Source organism: Poeciliopsis prolifica, unplaced genomic scaffold (genome assembly GCF_027474105.1).
Source record: "Poeciliopsis prolifica strain line A6 unplaced genomic scaffold, Auburn_PproV2 SCAFFOLD006, whole genome shotgun sequence".
Lineage (NCBI taxonomy): Eukaryota > Metazoa > Chordata > Actinopteri > Cyprinodontiformes > Poeciliidae > Poeciliopsis > Poeciliopsis prolifica.
In genome coordinates, this window is record NW_026562381.1 from 7,459,060 (window position 1) to 7,481,872 (window position 22,813).

At 35.6% G+C, this 22,813-nt stretch overlaps 1 protein-coding gene across 1 annotated transcript in view; it reads right to left on the reverse strand.

Annotated features, from left to right (window-relative positions):
• The window catches only part of LOC129360417 (relaxin receptor 1-like), a 100,715-nt gene that overhangs the window by 29,829 nt on the left and 48,073 nt on the right, over nucleotides 1-22,813 (reverse strand). The window contains exons 3-4 of the mRNA XM_055030623.1: nucleotides 9,342-9,425; nucleotides 2,000-2,105 (exon numbers count right to left, since the gene is read on the reverse strand). Of these exons, the coding sequence (XP_054886598.1) occupies nucleotides 2,000-2,105; nucleotides 9,342-9,425 (190 nt within the window). The remainder of the gene's footprint in view (nucleotides 1-1,999; nucleotides 2,106-9,341; nucleotides 9,426-22,813) is intronic.

Genomic DNA, 22,813 nt, shown 5'->3' on the forward strand with positions numbered 1-22,813 from the left:
CAGAAACTAAGCAGGGCTGGAAGTCTTTTACTGTGTCATGATTAGATTTGATTGCAATTTTTGGTGCCACAATTTGATCAAATCAATCTTCAATTCATTCATAATGATTTCTGCTTCAATCTATAAGCACATAAAGGGTCCTCAAGGTCATTCTGCTCTGCAATGCATGATGACCAATGGAGACATTAAAGTGTCTTATTTGCATTTGCTGAGTTTTGAATAATATTCAGAGCTTATATGGAATTATTCCCTCCCTGCATCCTCTGTTTTGTTGTAGCAAAAATCAATTCACATTCACAATTCACCTGTGAATATCAGGATTCTTGTGTGAATCAATTTTTTGGCACACTGCTAAAACTAAACTACAAAAGCTAGGAAGAAAATGGAAAACCAGCATCTGTACAAACACTTAACCAATAATGATTTCAACCTAACAAGAAGGGGACAAAAACACACAATAATATAAACAAAAGCCAACATGGAAAAGATTTAGCTGCTGATCAAATTCATTTTAGTATCTAATCATGCCTGCAGCTATCTTAAAGCACTGCCAACAGCAAGACATCAGCAGTGACATTTAGGAAGCAATTGTTATTGGAAGGATTATGAAGTCATTTCCAAATAATCTGAAGTCCATCATTCTACAGTGACATAGATTATTTCTAAGTGGAAGCCATTAGAGACAGCTGTCAATCTTCTCCAAAGTGGACATGCCAGAAAATTCACCCCGTCAGACAAGCAATGTTCAGAAAATGACAAAAGCTCAGCAGCTGTAGTTCCAGCTAAAACTCTTGCTCTTTTTTTCACATTTTGTAGCAGAGTATATTTTAAACAAAGCATCAATTTTGAAACAGAACTGCCTGAAAAAATGATCCAGTCAAGTTTCCAGCCTAACCTTGAAACCCCGCTGAGGGACCGCAAGTGAGCCGTGCAACAAACACGTCAACTTCAACTTTTCAGCCTCCACATAGTCATAACAGAATGACAAAGTCATACAGATACTTTGATATTGTTGCCAATGAGATTATTTAAGTGACTGGATAATTATTTTACACTTTTCCTTTTTTGTTGTTTAACTGAAGGTGGAATCTGTTGTGTTTTGTGCACTTCAGACTAGATTTACAATTCATTGTTAGTCAGTCTGCTCATCACCTCCTCGTTCTGCTTGATTTTTATTTCCCTTCAGTGCTCCATCTTGAATTTCTCCCATTGAGGTTGATTTCTTTAGGTAAATCTATGAACAAAAGGAGTTGCTGTGAACAATTGATGTTGATTTATTGCGCTGTTTACAAATTGCAATCTGTCTATACGGTTGTAGTTTGGAAATGGCAGCAGAGGAATTAAATGAAGCCATTCAGTCCATTTTGTTTGCACTTCCAAATATTAAACAATTAAAATTCGAGAATGAAAAACGTTTAAAACATTTTAGTTACAATGCTTCATTGAGCTACAGTGCATTACATACCTCATGGCCAAAAGCAATGAGGTCCAATTGTTTAAAACTTCAACAGAGTCCACACCTCCAACAATCGATCATTTCTCAATAAAGGCCTGATTTTTCGCAAGCCAAACTTTAGTTTGATTCGTAAAACCCTAAATCTAAAACTGTGAATGTATTTTTTTTTCAGATGACTGAATTGATCATGTTTAGATTCCTCTCCACTGAAACTGTTAAATCCTGAAGAAAAATCTTTTTATTTGATTTGTATAAGAAATTGTGGTTAATTCAGTTGTCTGTGTAACATAATTATCTCCATTACGCAATAGTAAAAGTGAAAAAACATGTCAAGGTAAGACTTTACTTCTTTGTTCTTGAATAAGTTTTTCAGCAATGACAGGCCCTCCTCTTTCTCCCCAACATGGGTTCCTTGAGGGCAGACATCCATGACAACACTTCCAAAAATAAATGACAGTGAAAGCTTTTGATGAATGACTTGTTGAGCTTTATGAAGCTGAAAAAAGGCCATCCCTAAAACAGAAGGGGTTATTTTCCACTCACATAACGGTGACATTTATCGCCACTACGGGGATCTCTCGGAGCTGAGCGCTGTCACAGTCCAGCTCCAGGTCTCGGCACTGGCAGAGCTCAGGAACGACACCCAGCACTGCGAGACAGGAAAAGGACATCAGAGGACATGTCAATCAAATGGTCATCCTGCAGAGCCATGAGTGGAGCTGCTTGCAGGAATGACAACCTGCTGAAGAACGAAAGGTTACAAATTAAACCACCAGGCAAGAAAAAAGTAAAGTAGATTTTTTACAAAAAATTGGCTTAATTATTAGGTTATAAACAATTACAGTTTGGATCTGACCTTTTAAATTTGGAGGATGTAATTAACTAAAAGAGGATATTTATTTATCTCAGTGGGTAGAAATCCATCACACCTGGAAGTATTTAAAGACAAAATGAGCCACAAAGTTGATGAAAGGTTTTATTTGAACAGTAAATTTTATTATACATAATTACACAATTTCAATCAATCAAGTTTATTTGCATAACACATTTCATATGTTTCAGTTCGAGGTAAAGTTTCTAAAATAAATGGACTTTTCAATAATAACAATAGTATTCTAATTTATTGATTAGGAATTATGTGATCTTGGACAAATAATTCTAAACAGTAAACTGCCTTAGTGATGAGTTTTTGTGACTTAGTGACTTTATGAAACCTCAACTGACTTCAATCAATACATTCTATTTTGTTCTAATTTCTGGTCAGGTTTCCTAATAATTATTAGAGCATAAAAAAGACTTACAATAAACAAGTAATGTCATCAAAATGAGACACATCGCTCGGGAGCGAAAGTCCCATCTCTTATTTTAATTCATGATTTTTAAATAGCTAATTCATACTGTGTCCCAGTTGGCTACAAGTATAGTTCAGCTTAACACCTGACTGCTTCATATGAAAATAGCAACAACCATTTCAGGTGCAAGATGAAAAAAGGTTGCAAAATGCATGCAACTGCTTGTGCAATATATTGTTGCTGAAAGGCAATTGGTAAAAAATTTTTATGCAATTTTGCATTGATGAATACTTTAATGTGGGTCCTGAGCATATCAGCTTTATTGATTCTCAAATGTGTATCCAAAGCGGATAGAAGGGAAGCCAAATAAGGTCGAATAATCACAGGGATAATCAACATGTTGATTACAAATTTAGACAAATCTATTTGGTTTAAATTGTGCGTGTTGCAAATGTGCTCTGAATAAAAAAAACATCCAATTCAGCTCCATATGCCTGATGCATCCAGCATGAAAGTTTTGAAGAGTTTGAGGTGAAAAAAAAAAAATCAAACAGCTGCAAATGAAAAGCTCCAAAATGGAAACAAAAAATGAATGAACAAACAAAATAAAACAAAAAGAACCTCAGTCGATGTCCATAGCCTTGATTTTATGTATGGGTATTTTTATTTTGAGCTTTGAGATAAACACTGCAGAAAATCCCCAACATGAATACCTAAATTGTTGTGACCGTTTCCACAATGCTCCGATTACACAACATGCCTTTTTAAGGGCATAAGCTGGTATGGCCAAATCTGTCAAAGGTAATGTAGAAACAAGCTTCTTATGTGCTGAAAATATTCTCAGATTACAGTTTTACAAAACAAAGTGTAGAAGCAGAGACAGCCAAAATCTTTTTTAAGCTTTACATTTTCAAGGAAACAACCCTTAACCCAAACCAGAGAAAAAAAAGAAAAGAAGAAAAAGAAGTCAGACAAAGCAAAGATTGCTAAAAATACAAAAGACTCAAAATAAAGAAACATCAAGTAAAGCAGGATGTAGATGCATTTCTAGAGTCTAAATACATATATGTTCAGTACATGATGGTTTCTTCATGTCTGTTTCTATTCATTTTTCTGAAAACTACATACTTTTACATACTTACAGAATGTAACTTTTTGTATGAAACTGCACACAGATAAGTATGTAGTTTCTTATCTATATCATGAAAAAAAACATAAAAAGTTGTGTAACTTTTTGTTTGAAAATATTTAATACAGAAAGTGTCATCTAATCCAAATATCAAAGCAAATTTCTTAGAGCAGACATAGAAATAAAACCATTTTATTTTGAAAGCTGATGCCTTCGGGAGGTTTTAAACAAATAATTGCCTCAAGATTCAAAAAATCATAATGGAAAGATTTTAAATCAATTACACATCAATAAATTAAAATTAGATCCTAAAATAAGTTGCACTAAAACTGGTAGCACACAGCCATACAGACTTTTCTATATATGGCTAGACAGGAGCACTTAAAAAAGATTCCTCTCCAGCATGTTTTATCGTAGTCAGTCCAATCTTTACTGTGCGAAAAGAAATGCAATAATTTTTATCACTGTCCAAACAGCCGCTGGCCTGACCGCAATAAGTGTAAGCAATTATGGCTGGAGGTCCATTCACACTAAGCAGATAAGAGATTACAGCTGTTCTAGTAGTAATTGAGGGTACAGCAGCTGGGGAATCTTTCACTGGCAATAAATGAGTTGGCTGTTTGAAATAAACAGCTGATGGCCCCAAACCTCACTGTGCTGCGGTGGACCAGCCGCAGATGGAAGGCAGCCAATTTAATTTTGGTTTCACGACACAAAAAAATAACAATCAAGTTTGAGCTTCGTGTTGCTGGGAAAATATTCCTGAAGTGTAAATTTAACATCAGATGACACTGCATATCCATCCATTACAATTAATAATAAGTTTCAAACATATAAAGTCATTTATACTCTGTGGGGAAATATAAATTTATTTCTACCACAGTAAAAAGTGTCACATTAAAAGTTAAAATTATAACCTTGGGAGGGAATAGATTGTATGTGCATTGTAAAGATTTAAGTTTGTGTTTCATATTTTTTCCAGGATGCCTGAACAACTATAGATATCTATTAAACCAACAATTTCTGAATAAATATTCGTCTTGCACACTGATTATTTTCTACAATTCATTAAAATTCGTCCTGAACAATAGTTTTGGGGCCATTTAAGATTTTCCTTGGATTTTTGGGCCTTGAGAAACTAATGTGCAGTTTGCTTAGAAAAATAAGTAAATTGGGCCACAAAATAAAATTGGGATTAAAAAAAAGATAGGAAACAACTGAGAATATACAATCTGAAAGAAGGTAAATGTGTTGTAATCTTCTAATCCTCCATATTAAATATTGAGTGTTTTACTCTACTCATATATATATGAGTATATATAAAATAAAAAAAAAATTCCCTTCTCACCCACCGCGGGTGGTTCTTATCCTCTGAGCTCGGGTCCTCTACCAGAGGCCTGGAGCTTGAGGGTTCTGCGCAGTATCTTGGCTGTGCCAAGGACTGCACATTTCTGGACTGAGATGTCTGATGTTGTTCCTGGGATCTGTATATATATATATATATATATATATATATATATATATATATATATATATATATATATATATATATATATATATATATATATTTTTTTTTTTTAAGGCCTCTTGTTTGCAGTCATGACACAACATGACGCAGCAGAAAACAAAATGACTCATCTGAATAATGAAACATTATTTTCAAAAAAGGTTATTAATGATCATATAGACCGGCTCAGTTCAGCTCCACTTTAAAATTTCAAAACACATTTTAGACATGTTTATAATTTTTTTTATCTTCAAGGTAAAAAAAATTAAATAAAAAATTGAAAAAAGAATCTCTGGAGACATAAATTGCATTTTTTATCATCCATATCTCCAGATCTGGTGACTAACAAAACATTTTTTTTATTACTTGAAAGTCTGACATAGGAAATAAAATATGTGTGTTATAAGATACACCTTGCTGGTACGGTTCAGAACTGCTTTGGACTGGATAAGTGAAATGCTGAATCATTTTAAAATTCTTCAGTACAGAAAATGGTCCAATGTTTGGAGTAAATCTTGAACAGAATTTTTTTGACAAGCAGACAAAAATGTAACATTTTCACTGTTCAGGAAAAATATAGCTCTGACAACGGAGACAAATTTTACTAAGTTTGTAACTGTATATTTGAACAACTTTATGCAATGTGAAGAGAAGAGTAGGAAACTTAGAGCCAATATGGTTCTAACATGTTTACTCTGAGAATGCTTTGTAATGAACACATTATACCTTTAACTGCCTGATTTCTAAGCAGAGAAAGCCCAAATTTCTATAGCTAAAAAACAACAATGGATCTCCAAATATAAACCCCCTGAAAAGTTGAGGCAAAATAAAACAAAAAACGGAAACCAGGATTTTCTGACAAACATAGTTGAAGGAACAGAAGAAAATAAAAACAAACTAAGGCATTGGGCTTGTTTTCTTCTAGAATATGACATAAATTATAATAAATAAAACCAAACACTTTCAGGATATTGTGGATTATGCCCAAGAGGCAAGTCCAAAGTGCTTCAACTTTAAGAGCTTTGTGGTGGCTTCTTTGTACAATTGCTTTTAGCAGCCAGGAGAGGAAGTCGACATGCATATGAGACACAAACAAGTTTACGTGCACTGCGTCTGTGAAGCATAAACAAAGCCAAGCTCAGAGACCTCTTGAGTGGTGAGTAACATTATTTTCACAGCCTGCTGAATGACCTCTAATAGCCTCAAAAGATGCAGAAGCACGAAAAGAGACGGGAATGTTAGACACCGAAAGCCTCGCCTGCTGAGAATCTTAACACTAGACACTGAAAATTACTTGCCTGCTATCATGTTGAAATCAACTCTGAGTCACTGACATAGAGAACGTTTGTGAACTCCAGTTCTCTGGCTGCACATCCGATTATTAACTTTAATGACATAATGAATTAAACTTGGTCCTTCTTCAGAGCAAACACATTAAACCTCGATTCAAAAAGAAATTGCACAGCATCTGTGAAGGATAAAAACCCTCTTTCCAGGCTTATTTACCTTTGTGAGGTTGAAAATTGTTACAGAATAAGAAAGAGTGGGAAAAGATGGATGTCTGGAGAAAGAGAGTGCACTATGTTTTCGTGTCATTAGCTGTCATAATGATATCCGCAGCGGACACAAACCCTTCATCCTCTCCTGGGTTTTGACTTAAGCTACACAGACTTAAGAGCTTTTTCTTGATGCCATGGATTGATCAAAACGACCATCTTTAAGTTAGTTCCCCCACAGCTGGTCAAAAAGCATGCCTGGAAAAACATGTATGATGATAAAAATGTAAAAAACAAATGTATTAACTTTTGACTGTGAGAATATTGCTAATCTAGTTTGAAGAAAAAAGAGATTCCAACACTGTTAGTCAGATTAAAATTGTATTGCTTTCCTAGAAAAAGAAATAGAGTGAGTCCAATATTACTTCATCAAATTAATACAGAAATGGCTGCAAGTAGTGACGGATCAGGACATCGGTTTGGAAGAAGAAAAACAAACCTGAAAGTAAATCTCAACAATACAAAGAACCTTGCAAACATTTAAATATTTTAGTCACTTGAAACTTAGGCTGAACAATTAATTGGATTAATTATGAACAACCATGATTAATTGAAATAATCATTATCTGTGCTTTGTATTAAGACCCATTTCACCCTAAAAAATAATTTTAAATAAAATCCAGAATGACCTATTGCCATAATAAAATAAAAGGTTTTCTGTGAAGACCTCCGAGGTTTTTAGAGACTATTAGAAAACAAGCAGCATCACAGAGACCAAGGAAGAGAGCAGACAGGTCAGGGAAAATATTATGTCCATCATTCAGAAACTGGAAAGAGATTTTCACAGCTGCAAACTAAGCTTGAGGAGTCAGAATCTTAGTTCCTGTAAGATTCTCTCTCAGCTGTCAGCTTTTGTTTTCAGAATCACAATCAGCTTTACTGTGTGCGCAAACAAATAATTTGACTTCAGTTTCTAACACGTACAGCGTACAGACATCAAGTACAAATATATATTTTCCTGGAAATAAAAAAGCATTAATGGAACATGTAGTGAATGTATGCATACAGCCTTTTGTGCTCAAGTCACCTGTTACAAACAGACCCATCTCAATAAATGAAAATATTAACTTTATAACTTTATCACCAGGTAAAAGACATTATATAAATTAATTACACACAGATTGTCGTTTTCCAGTCATTATTTCTGTTAATTATAATGTCTTTCTGCTTATAGCTCTGAAAATATGTCATTGAAAATGATAATTTTTTCTTAGACCAATAAAAAAATAAAATATAACACAGAAATGCGGATTTAATTAACAGTATGCTTAATTTCAGCTTGTTGTTTTAAAAAAAATATTTTTATTTTAACAAACAAGCCTCATCAGGAAGCATGAGGCTTCCTGATGATGTGGACAGTTATATTTAACTGTCCACATTAAATATAACTGTACGGCATTCACACACTGCTGTGACACACACACCCATTCTCTGCTCTTAGAGGCACTCTAACGGTCTTGATGAATGAACCAGGCAGGCCACTGTACCACACTGGAAAGCTGTAATAAACTTGACCAGAACAGAAAGATTGCTCGTCTGCTCCTGGTGTTCAGTGTGACTCAGACTGTATGAATTTAACTGATAAAAAAGCTTCAACTGTTCAGATTTTCTGAATGTAAAACGGTCTAAAATTTGATCCTAAAACTCGAAGCACAGTTTTGTCACTCGTTTATGAGAAATCTTCTTTAAAATTGACGCTCATGCTTAATGGACAAAATGAAAGGGGTTAAAGTGTTATATTTGCACCTTAAGAGATGCTTTGAAGACCACCAGAGCTGTGACTGGTTAACTGTGTTTTCTGCAGTGGGTTTCCACTGCTGGTGGAGATTGTTTTAAAGCAAATAATGTGGGTTGAGGCATGATGCACATTCAGAATGGGTTTACATTCAATAACACCAAAGCAAACCTACTCACCCTAAATCCTTTCCCCCCCTTTTTGCTTTTTTTCACAAATAAGCCAGTGGCAGGAAATAGAGACATTCAGAGATGAAAGAAAGAACATCCTCCTACTGAGAAGATCACATTGTGAAAAACTGAGTACTTATTTTGGGGAGAATGCAAAGAAAAAAACTCTGTTTACAGCCGACATCAACGGGTGGCCTCTAATGACAGAATTAAAACCTACACAAAAGGAATCTGCAGCAGAACTATCATTAATTCCTGAGCGTCACAACTGAATCTGGCTGCACCTCATCATATCAGCAAAGATTTTTCACAACTGGCCAAAATTCGTTAAAAAAGTCCAGCAAATTTCCTGTCTGCACCCACATCATTAGTGTTCCTAAAACAATACATAACACACATAATTGTGTTCTTCATATTTCAAAAAAATACTGTCAACACTATATTCTCACCCCATTCTGTGTGAAGAATGGCTTTAAACACATGAGAGAATACTTACAGCAAATGTTGGACTTGGTCCGGGTATTATGACTTGGCATGCCAAAATATTTGTCAAAAAGGTGCGGCCACCCATTATTGTCTCCTGAAACAGAAGAAAAATGACAAACAAAATGGAAATCATCATTTGTCCTTCAAAATTATTTCTGCCAGCTAAGGAAAGTCATAAAATTATACTCCTTTATTTCATCTTATTTTATTCAAAGCCATGCCTTTCCTGTCATCCAGCTGCTAGTTTCAGACTCAGGAACATTCAGTGTTAGTGCTTTTTTCTAAGATCTTGTTCTGGTATAGTGAAGTTTAGTGATGGAAATTTAATACCTTTCAAAGGTACATAAACTTTCGGCAAAGTGACAACGGATTGTCACCGGTATTGAGACTTAGGGCCCTCGATCCTGGTCTGCATGGAGGGACATTTGGTAGAACTGCTGCCTTACACCAAGAAGGTCTCGGTTTGGAGTTTGAAGTTCACGGTCCAAAACATTAGAGTGAACTTAACTGGTTGATCTAAACTGTCCTTAGCCATGTATGTGCATGAATCTTTGTTCTGTGAGTCTCTGTGTTGAGCTGTCACGGACTGGCGACCGTAGCGTTCAGGACTCGCTGTCCCGAACACAACCCACACTTCATTCAAAGAGTCAAAATGTCATTAAAAAACTGTAACTATCTTTACATGGAGCCATCCTGCGCCTCTTCCTTGGAGATGCCAGACCTGGGTCAAACTATTTCACACAGAGCTCTGTGCAATGGGTTGTGTGATTGGTCAGAAGTTTAATGCCATTCTTTATGCAGATATACCCTCGGACAGCAAAGTTGAGTTTTTGGTTCAACTTGTTCATTTCCACTGTTTTGTTTAAGTTTTTGAAGAGCGTTTATGAGACATGGTGAGAAATTATGAACATTTGCATGATTCTTCACAAGACATTCAAAAAGATTGTCAAATGGCAAAACATTCCTGGATGGAAACTGCAGAGTTGTTGTCCTTCATAGAAGTTGTCTGCAGAGAAGTTATTGCTGTGACAGTTTACATATAATGCTTAAAACATGAAATTTCTGCATGTGAAAATGCAAAAATCTAACAACCGTGTGACTGCTTGGCTTCAGATGAGGAGTGGGATAGCCCTGAGATGTCTCTGCTCCAGCGCACCTGATTGAAGTTACTTGCTCACAACTGGTCCTGCAGAAGTCTGTTATTCAGTCAACCATTTCAGTTAGGTACTGCATCATACTGGAGGAACTATTGTTAATCACTTAGTCTGGATTGTTGAGAAAAGTTGCTGCTGGTTGATGTTTTCATTCTTTTCAGGCCATTTTTTGTGGGCCTGCTCGATTATGTTGTCGAGATCGCTTTTTTCTCCAGATAATTCTTTTTCCAGATGCCTTAAGTTTTCTAAAGGGCGTTTAATTGTAGAAAACAATTTTATCCCTGTCCTCCACAGTGCAATCCGGCTACTTTCTGCAGAATGCCAGGCAATCCTTTATGTTTTATTCTTGGAGATAAGTGACTCTTTACTGTCCAGAATGTAAAAGTCTCAGGGTGTGTGCAGAAACAGAAACATACATGCCCTCTGCCATTCCTGAGCAAACTTTGCAACCTTAGAGTGTGCCAAAGATTTATTTACTGCAGCTGAAACTCTTGTAGCTCTTGGTGATTCAATAAATGGTTTCAGTTCATGTTTTTGTAAGAATTGATGCAAATCTTGCAAATATTAAAGTGTTGGGCTGAACCGTACCTAAAACTATAAATTAAAAATAAAATTTGAAGCCATTTTTTTAGATTTTGTTCAGAAACAAAAGGAGATATTAACTTTAAATTTTTCTTTCCTCTTCCAAACTCATGATGACCCGAGTTGTCTCAGTTCAGCGCCTGTGGCGGTTTTCTGTTCCCTGATAAGTTCCCTTGCCAAAACACCGGCACCTGTTTTTTTTTACTTGCTGAGTAAAATGCAGATGTCAAAATCAATAATACTTGTTACCTTTAAGGGATGCAGAAAGCTGCAAAGTTGAAGCTGTATCTCAAGAAGGAAGCAAAATAATCTGAATTGCTAAAGTAAATAAATAAGGACTAAAATCCAATTAAAAGGAGAAATCTTTGACATGCAAAAAAGCAGTCAACTCATTTAATTTAGTAACTTAAATGTGCAATAAACACCTTTAGAAAGATACAATACTAGGAAAAAAACAAGAAAACACCAAGCTTCTGTTTTATACTTTCATACTGCAAATTAATTAACAAATGTTCAGAAAGATATAATGGCAATCTGCTTAACGTTTAACCAATTAAATTTCAACAGATGCTGTAAATTCATAAAAAATCATTTAATCCAAATAATAATGGAGTTCCCACACGTTCGATGTTGGAGCTCTACAATGCAGAAGCAGATGCAGCCAGATGCATACTCTTTCACCACTTTTGTGTATATTGATCTACACTAACTGCTCATGGATAAACTGGAATAATGACTTTTAAAATGTCATGGAAAGATTCACAAGAGTTCATGAAGAACACTTACTGCAATATGTTTCACAATCTGCTATCAAAGGAACTCATTTCACTTTTCTCCCATACACAGACTATGGGTTTGCCCTGACAATTTCAAAAATCGACATTTCTGGGTAAAGTTCAATAGGGGCAGCTTCAGCTGTGAACTTTTAAATAACAGTTGTTGACAGGAGAAAAGAGAAATCACTTGAAAAAACATAATTGCAGAGTAAGAAATTAAACCTTGAGGTTAAAGTCATTCAGTTGTTCCTTTTTTCCCTGCAGCTGATGTTTTGATCAGAATAATCGTGTCGAGTTTGTAGAAAGTTGGACAGCTTTTGGCAACTTTGGCACCAAACTTTCCAGTAACCTTTGCTTCATTCCCAACTTATGGAAACCTTGCTGATCATGTTAGTGACTGAAACCACATTGGGCTTGTTTTCATCGTGGCTCATCTGCTGTTCCTCTGCTACCAGGTCTGTATCAGGCTGTGGTATTCTGATGCACATTTAACAGCATCAGAATAAACATCCAAAATAAACAACAACCACTATCAGAATCATTAAGTCAAAACTTGGTGAAAACGTTAGTTCAGACTCTAATCAAACTAGATTTCTCTCTTTACTTTTAAATGAATGTTGTTCTTTATTTGATTAGAATGAAAAACTCTTATTCCAAGTAATTGTTATTCTCACTTTAACCTCAAATCCCGATGTTCTGATCCCAAATATCATTGAAAGGTTTCATTTCTTCCAGATGTTATCAAAAGGTTCATTACCTCATAAGGGTTTCTCAGAGCAAGTTACAGCTTTCTGAATAAATACATCTGAAAGTGTAAAAAAGTATTTACACAAATTATATAAAAAAAAAAACATCCTGTGTTTAAATTTTAAACATAGGTTCCTTTGCCTCCCTGACTCCTTGATGGTGAATTTCACCACAAAGATGCATCTTGCTGTGGCACACTATTCACCATACATCCAGGCTCCAGAGAAAACCCAACACAGGTTATTTTCAGAAGCATTTATTTGCTTTTATTAACTGAAGTTTGAATAAAAATGTGGATAAATTTACATCGAATGCAAAGCCCATCACAATCCAAGCAGCTTGGAGCTGCAGCTTCTATGGTTTAAAGATGCAGCAGAAACACAATGCAGCATCCAGAAAGACCAGAGATTTCCCTGGATGCAAAGAGTAGCAAAGCACTGCCCCTCCCACACCTTTTGCTGCACACTACTGGACAACTGTCTACGGTCTAGTCTATCTTGGGGAGGCGGAGTAGACTGTGTTTTGCCTTCTCATACACACACATGCATACATTTTGTTCTGGCCAAAAGATTTGCAGAATAACATCATCAGGATGTTAAACTGAGATATAAATCTTGTTTTCCACAAAATCATTTCCTGAGAATCTGTACATGTCCAAATGCAACATTTATGACTAATACATAGTCTTTTATTAATTTTATAACTTTTAATAAAAGTCAACACAATAGTCGCTAATAAGCTAATAATCTCTTTGATAGTTTAAAACAGAGTAAGCTTTGAAAGGATGTTTATTTTATTTTTTTATTTTTTTTACAATAACACATTTAGATGTACAAATAGGCTGCTATTTAGCCAAAAATATATTATCTGCTGTTTCAGAACTGCCTCTCTAAAATGGTGGAGGGTTTTCAGCTTTGATTGTCTAATTTCCCATGAGCATGTTTGCAGGATCAGTGCCTAATGACAATAAAACAGAGACATGTCTGTGAGCTATCTAATGCTGACTATACTTTGGGGAACCTGTGTTTAAGCCACACAGAACAAGAAACAGCCCACTTGGACTTACCAAGTCTGATCAACCTGTTCAGCATTCGGCAGACAAAAAAAATTGCTTTTTGTTTGCTGAACTTTTTGAGACTTTATTCTTTGTTTAAAGCGACAGCAAAGCTCTCTCTTGTTTTTCCTCTACACTTCAACGTGCTCAGCATCACTTAGAGACTTCTTATGGTCTTCTCTTCTTCATCTTTAGTTTGCATGGCTTCCCAGAATAACCTCTAGGCCTGTTCAAAGTGTCAGTGGTGATGGAAAAGGCAACAGTAAGAATCAAAGGTCCGGGGATCACTTGAGAAGTGATCATAACAACCGTCAACAAGTAAGGCGTTTGATTTTCTGATAAAGCTTCGTTCAGAGCAGAGAACTCATGGATCACCTTAAGCTCATTAATTTTGAATTCTTCTTTTCCTTTCCTCCAAATCTTCCCTCAGATTTTGGACGGGTTCTGGTGGAACTTCTCTTTCAGTAGTCAGATATTTTATGCTTGCTTGATTTCTTAAGTCATAAAACTGGAATTTATCTTTTATTTGGTTACTAAGGGACAGAAGATGACTGTTTTAAAACAACTAATATCAGCTAAAGTCTTGATATTGTGAAAAACAATATATAATTTTATATACTCTATATACACCGTTTACTGTAACTTCTTTCTGCACAGTATAAAACTAGTTATTTCAGAAGATCACTCAGATTTCTGATGCATAAATTAAATTAAGTAGTCTCATTTATTTCTGGATACTCTATAAAGAGCAGAACCACAAGAAAGTGTAATTTTTTCTTATGGTTCTTCATCATTTTTAGCCATTTAGAGCCATTGTGGCAAGTCCAAAGAGCCACTTGCAGCAGATCAGTCTGCAGGTTGCAGACTGATCCATTAAACATTTAAAAACTTTAGAGAATTTTATAACCAGTTCGTAAAGCACCAAGAGAGCCTCTGCAATACAGTCAGAAAATGAGCAGCTGCATTTTTGACAAGCTGAAGATGAAAAAGATCAGCCTTTCTTACACCATAACACAGTTTTAAACAATACTCAAAGTGTATGACAACAATGACATGAATGATCTTTTCAAAATCCTGCCTGGGCAAAATGGATGCGATTTTGGCAGTCCGTCACAACTGGAAAAAGCTTGTTTTCCCCACAGGAGTGATCTGTGTGTCACTCCTAAAGCAGCTGTTTATGCATAAAAAAATGGTTTCTTAAATAATTCTGTGGCAACAATTTAACTCCACTTCACCCAAACTCCCCTCACTGCTCCTCATCTTTCAAAAGTAAAAAGAAAAAATATTTCAAGAAATTCTATCAAATTGGAAATTCATGTTTGGATTAGAATTTGGTAAGTGTCAGAATGTATGATTTGCTCCATTTGGACTTTTTTGTTATTTATTTTTATGGTAATGTGGAGCATTTCAGTAAAAAGCAACAATCAGAAGAAAGAAGTCAACTTGCCCTCCATTCAATCTCTTAGAAATAGAGTTATGAGGCTTTGCTGACAGTGAAAACCTAGAGCCACTTGCTTCCAGGCCCGACACTCCTCCTCGCTTTAACAGAAAAGAAGTAGGGAGCTCATTCAACTCATGAGTCTGTGCTACATCTCATATTTGTTATGAATAAATAAGCATGTTTGTTCAATTTACTGATGTACTAATTAAAACTTGGTCATCCTCCAAATGGGTCTTCAGTCTGAATAGCAAGTCAAGGCTCTTGAGGATGCATCCAAAATTCTATTGAAGCTTTTAATCATTTTCCCTCCAACTGAGATGCTAATTCATCTCATCAATGAGATGTCCTCTTTCTGAAGAGGTGATGTCCGGCAGAATTAATATGAAACAGGCTAATGAACATCATCACTGACTTTTCTGGTTTTTAAAAGTAGAAAAGGGAAACTTTGATGCAGGTGTCCTTGTGTTGCTTATGGTCTGCTAATAAATATACAAAATGAAAATACATTACAGACTAAAGCAGTTTGCAATTACAGTTACTGAAATGGCACAGAGGTTTTTTACATTCATGCAACATAGTAATAATTTATAATGTGAAGCTGGTTGTGAATTATCTATATTATAAAAATAATTTATGCCAAGTAATGCATGCTATTGCAAATCAAATTGGAGGTCATCAATACTTTTTTTATGTTGTGTGGCGTCCAAAATAGTAAATCTGAAAGGGGGTTACTATAAAAAAAAAAAACAAAATCAGCTTTTTGAGCTTTACATCATGTTATCAGAAAAAAATACACCTGAATAGTTGCTTCAATTCTTTCATATTTAAGAAATCCTCGAATCTTTAGTAGCAGCATTTTGGGATGCCAAAATGTTTGTCAACAGAAAACGCTGACTATTTTCACAAAGCTCCTCCTTGGAGCTGCAGATTCCAGCCAAGTTTCCACCTCACAGCAAATGTTCCCCACTTGCCTTCCTCACACAGATCCTCCAGACTAGCAGCAGCAGCAGCAACTAGCAAACACCTATGAGTCTGCCTAACCTATCATAGGAACTCCTTCTCAGCGCATCGCTCCAAAAACAGTTGTAAACTGTATAACAGTGTATCATTATTGTGAAGATGCCTTGAAGGCAGAAAGAGAAGGAGCTTCTTAAAGAGACAGAGGCCTGATTTCAAACATATCAAACTGCAAAGTCAAACTTCTTTTAAACCATATTTGATATATGCAGTGTTTTCAATAATTGAATGTAAGAGTTACTGCTAGAAAAAGGCACTATGTGCCAGAAAAATCCATGATGAAATCTGAAATTATATTTTTAACCTTTTCATTTACAGAATTTGTTTCAAAAGAATAATTCATTATATCTAATAATTCTAAACAATTTGCTAATGTTTGACGGCGAAGCCTTACCCTTTAACTTTTGCACTCTAGAATAATAATTATCATTTCATAATTCAGAAAGGAGCTGAGCTGCAAAGAAGGTAGGAGGATGAAAACAACCATGATAATGTAGTAATGGTGTAAAATTTAAATCTTTCATTGCACAAACACAGTTGCTCCACTAAGTGAAAGCAAAGCATCAGTGATAATAGGATAAAGTCCCTGCAGGAGACAATTGATGCGTATCTCACTAACATGTTTGCTGTGATCTTAATACTTTAGAACATAAGTAAAATTAAGATTCTGATTGAGGCAAACGACTCCAAAAATATATAATCAGAGGAAACATGTCTAAATTGTATAGAAATGTCATTAAAAAACTAATATTCTTAATCAATCTTGATTAATGGATTGCTTTGTTTTTATCATTTTTTTTGGCCGATCTCTCGTTGCCGTAAAAAAATGAAAAAAAAAAAATAAAATAAATAAATATTTTATAGATGTTTGTGCCTACAAAAACAAATGGAAATGAATAGCTATGAGCACTGCAAACCCACATCGAGACGTTGAGTAGAATTTAATATTTTAATAAGGACAACATCTTGTTCTAAAATGTTTAGTTGAGCATGTTATGAACTCAAGCTTCTAGAAGAGCGCCAAAGTGGAAGAATAATCACTTTTCAATAAACAGAGAAGAGGTATTAATATTTAACAATAATCAATGCAGGGATCAAATGTCCTCTCCTCAACTGTTTTTTATCCTGATGTTTCTTATAAAAAGAAAGGCTCAAAACCCATTGTTTATATTCCTGACTGCAGTTATTTTGCTTTATTTAATGGTGCTGTAAAATCCATTTGTCACACCTAAATGTTTCAGACTTTTTTATATCACATAAAAATATTGCAAATATGCAGAAAATGTAGTTTTAAAATCCTGAGGTTATTTATTAACATCCATCCATCCATCCATCCATCCATCCATCCATCCATCCATCCATCCATCCATCCATCCATCCATCCATCCATCCATCCATCCATCCATCCATCCATCCATCCATCCATCCATCCATCCATCCATCCATCCATCCATCCATCCATCCATCCATCATCCATCCATCCATCCATCCATCCCATCCATCCATCCATCCATCATCCATCCATCCATCCATCCATCCATCCATCCATCCATCCATCCATCCATCATCCATCCATCCATCCATCCATCCATCCATCCATCCATCCATCCATCCATCTTCTTACACCCTTGTCCCAGTGGGATCAGGAGGTGCTGGTTCATATCTCCAGCTAACGTATTTATTAACAGAAAAAGAGTATTGAAAAAACTGTGATTTGTAGGAAAGATAAGTTCAGTTTCACAAATCTTCCAGGTACTCAATCTTCCTCCTTCAGAACAAACACTATGTTGGGTCAAATATTAACTCTAAATTGCCCTAAAGAATGAATGCGTGCCTGGACATGGTTGTTTATTCAGTGATGTTTTCCTGTAACATTTAGGTGCATATTTTTTGCAATAACAGAACCAAATGGCTGAATACCGTTATCCACATGTCATATGCCTTTGTAGAGATCTGGCAATGACAAATCTATTTAATTCATGTATGTAGGAGAAGGGAAGTTGCAGGTCAACAGCTCTCAGGGATTGGAGCACCCTCATCTAAAATATGTTCATATGAATAAAAGCAACAGGGAAAAGGAAACATGTAAACACAGAGTCAAAGGCCGGGCTGTAAATGCTTCAAGATGCCAACAATGATTTGCTAATTGGTTCAAAATGTCAGGAACTAAACTATGGCCGAATGATGACCATAACGACAAATTAACTTATGAACTCTGAGTTTGCGTTTAGGGCCAACTTGCACAATAGTGCATTATTATATCAGATAAGAGACAAAACCTCCCATTGAACTCTGGATGAGACAGGTCATAAGCATACATCAACAATGAAGCATCTGCACTAAATAAAGTTGACTTCCCCTCTATTTAAAGTCTGGAACAGCTTTTCTGCAGTGGATAATTCCTTGACTCATCGAACACTATGGCCTTTTGGTTATGGGGTTTCAGGCAGGACTTAGATTTATGGGCTCATTTGCCACTTGCACTGCAGCTTCATGGTCAGCGTTATGAAGCTACTGCAAAAAATTGATGCACCTGCATTTCTGTAGTTTCTGGGAGGAAACCTTAGGAAAGATTATAGCTGACAGCAGTGCAGTAAGCAAAAGATCAGCCTGAAACACAACAGGACACTCATGTCAGCAACTTGTTGATTAATTATTTGGAATCTGGTAGCAAAATGTTTTTGGATTTATTAAGTTGTGCCCCACCCCAAAGGATGTTGTTTAATTACAGAATCAAGTATAAAGAATAAAGTTAGCATTAATATCTGGGAGTAAGTTGTTTCCTGATGGTTCATAATTGTGTCTAATGATCACTTCCTTTCATATCACAATGCCTCAGCTCTCGAGATCAATTATCATATTGATTGTTGTTGACATTATAATTTTTTTTCTCTGGCTTCATTCTTTCATTAAAGAAAAGCTTTGGAAGAAGCTGTGTTGATGTGTGAGCTGCACAGACGGGAAGTAAAGTTGCTTTGTGATTCTGATAAGGGGAAATTGTTGTTGTTTATTAAGCTGACTCTGTTTATGTCATATGTAGAGGTTTCTAAAATGGAAACAATTGATTGTGAGTGAGGTTGTGATTAAAAACTATTGCAGAAGACTTTCAGCCTATGACTAAGAACAAATCAGACACTTTGGGAGCAAAGATTTTTTTCCTCTAATGCAAACAAATGTTTCTGTTCAAGTAAAGCTGCACTCTTTTTATACATGAATTTTATAACTTTTGAACTTTCCACACATTTTTTTTATTTGAGCTTAATGTGACAGAATGACAAACTAGTGCATCATTGTGAAGAGGAGGAAAGTGATCCATGTCTTTGTGAAACTTAATCTGAGAAACATGGTGTGCAGTTCTGTTCAGCTTATCCAAGTCAATATTTTGAAAAACCACGTGCTGCTGCAGTTAGCGTTTCAAGGCTTATAGGATGTGTTGAAACTAGAGAGACCAGGATTTATTTCTACAACATAGCTCAAGCTGGAACTCCGTGTAGAAGATCTGTAAAGTTAGAATTTATAAACTATTCTCCATTGATTTAGATCAGGACTTTGCCTGGGCCATTCTAACACATTAGTATGCATTAATCTGATCAGTTTCCCTGCTGAAGAAAAACAAAACCAAAGCATGACGTTGCCACTGTTCACAGTGGTGTGCAGTTTTATTTTTTTGACCAAAGAGTTGTTTCATCTAATCTGACTTGGAGTACATCTTCCTTATGTAGCAGTTTCTCCTATATAGGCTATGGGATACTGCACACATCGTTACTGCCTTCTTTTTGCTGTTCTTACATAAAGACCAGGTTTGTGGCATCTATGATAAGAGTTGTCCTGATGACAGATTATCCCACCTGAGCTGGACATCACCACAGCAACTCCAAAGACATCATGGGCCCATTGAGTGCTTCTCTGCTGAGTACCCTACCTTTCATGCAAGCTTATTTAGAAATATTTCCCATATTGAGGCTGCACATGGTAGCCTCAACATGGAGTGCATTTGATGGCACTGTTGCCTTGCAGCAAGAAGATCTTAGTTTTTAATCTTTGCCTTGAGTCTTTCTGCCTGGAGCTTGTCTGTTCCTGTTAGCTTCTTCTCACAGTTCAAAAACATGACTTATAGGTCAACTGTTTAGTCTAATCAGAGTAAACAATTACTCCAAATGTCTAGGTAGGTTTGCAGTTGTGCCAGTCTTTCCATTGTTGTCTGTTAGTTGCAATGTGAAAAAACATCAATACGTTTATCCGATTCTGGGTTCAAACATATTTTAGGAACAGAGCTGTGCAGGGTGAATGGAGTTGAAATACTACACCATTTTATTTAGTTTTTTGTTCTTCTCTTGATGACAAACAGTTGGCAGTAGCTGAGCAGAGATGCATGACCTGCTACGCCCGAGTATGTTGTAGAAGCTTACAGATACATTTCACCATATTGTCCCTTCTGACATGTTTTTTGACTATCAGCTAGCAGGTTGTCTTTTGTCTCTTTTACCCTAGTTCTGTCAAAATCTGAAGGGGTTTTAAAAGTGTAATAAAGACTCTTTGTCCATGAACATTGTCTTTGAGGTTATGCTCAGTTGCACTAAATAAGTCTCAGAGAGACGACCAGCGGTTCAGATTAATCCTCACCAGGGCCGTTGACATCAAAATGTCTGGTATTTGTCAGTTGTTAAAGCCCAGAGAGATTGTGTCAGCACTGTGGAGAAGTAATCTTTCTTCTTTTATTTAATACAACTGGCAGAGATGGGCCATCAAAGTGACAGAGGCACCATTTACATGACAATACCAGAAGAGGAAAAAATCTAATGTTTTGTTGATTTTTGGCCTGTCAGTAAAGCAACAGCATTTCTGGCAGGACAAAAACACAAAAGGATTGACAATAGGTTTCAGAGGGGAACTTTTTAAGAATGTCTATAAGCATAAAGTGAAAACCTTTGTAACCGGTCATGTTATCTGTACTTATGCACTCAGGCACAGGGACAGCAACAACGTTTTCATTTGGACATGGAGCATGTTTATTGTTGTGGCTATGTAATTTTTATTTGGAAAAGTGTTTGAAAATGATTTGTTAACAAGTCCTTAGCTGCCTTGTATAAATTACTAAAGTAATAATTTATACAAAGTAGGTTTTATTCATATAGCACCTCTCTCAGATAAGCAAAGATAAGCAGATAAAATAAAATGACACAAACATCTAGTTAATTGGCTAAAAGCTTTTTGTACAACGATGTCAAGACATTGATTCTTCCAAATTCAACCTGTAAATGTCTAGTTTCTATAAACATTCAAAATTTCAACAGCGCCTCCTAAAATGACCAATACTTTCATTTAACCAGGAGCAGTAAGTTGTGTGGTGGGCAGAGCCTAAAATTGATCTGCATCAATTGTTAAAAGATGAAACAAAACCATTAATGGTATTGTGACTCACATCAGTATCAAACATGTCTGAGGACCTTTCCACAGCAACCTGCTCTGGATTTCACCTTTCAATCAATGATTTGGGAGGCAAATAATCCTGGAAAAATGTAAGAGTAAAATATATGCAACACCTACATATTTTATGCATTTAGTGTCAGTTTTATTTTCTAAAAGGATAAAAGAATGATGAAACTAACACCACTAAAGGTAGAACAGTGAACTATAAACAAAAACATTGAAATTAATTATGTCACGATTCATTGCAAATTGTGAATATTGAGAAACTTGAATTATGTGACGAGGAATTTGGAGTGTCAATTAGATTTAACATAGAATGAAAGGGACATGAAGAATCCAAAGGAAAGATCTGGTCATTCCAGCATGACCAGGTATAATCAAAACACATGGATTGTGTTGGAGTTTTGCCAAATTTAGCTTTAAATTAATTAAGAATTAGCTTAGACAAATCAACAGACTTGGTAAGTATTTTATTTAATTCATGTACGTACCATTCTAAATACAATTCCACATAACACCTAACATGACATTTGGGATACAGACATAAATTGATTATGTAGAAGGAATACCTTATAACGTCTTAATAACACTTTTTAGAATTGATTAATAATCTATTGATCAATTATCAATAACTACTTTGCCTTTAGGTTGTTGTTGTTGGGTCAGAAATAACTGTATTGACTTTACATGAAAACTTTTTTAAAAAATGTAAGAAGTTTGAACCACACAGGTCTGGATTTGAGGGAGGAAAACACAGATTAAATCCTTCAGGGAATAAAATTGACCCCATTGCAATTGTGGTTTTAGAAATCCCTAAATATCTGAAGGGTAGAGGAGGAAGTATTGAACTCATATCTGAAGTCACCAGTCTGTTTGTGTGGAAAGAGCATGGCTTTGTGGTCAGGAGTGATGTCCAGGGTTTCTGACAGTTGTTCAAACCTTTTTTTTTCTCTTGATATTTGCCCATTTGTCAGTTAAATATTCTCTAGTTTTTGTACATTTTGAAACAATTTATCTTTTTCCTCTCATTTGTTAAATTACAAAATCTGAACCAATGAACGTTTACAGTGCTGCCAAATGAACGTTTACAGTGCTGCCAAAAGATAATTGTCATAAAACATATGATTAACCCTCTCATTAAGTTATTTGAACATTATTTTATCAAATTGTTCTAGATCTAAATAGTAACACATCCTGAATATGTGTGTAATATTGAGAGAATCAGGACCATACATATGTTTTAAAACATCCAAAGTGCAATAGGCCTTTTTCCTTATGATA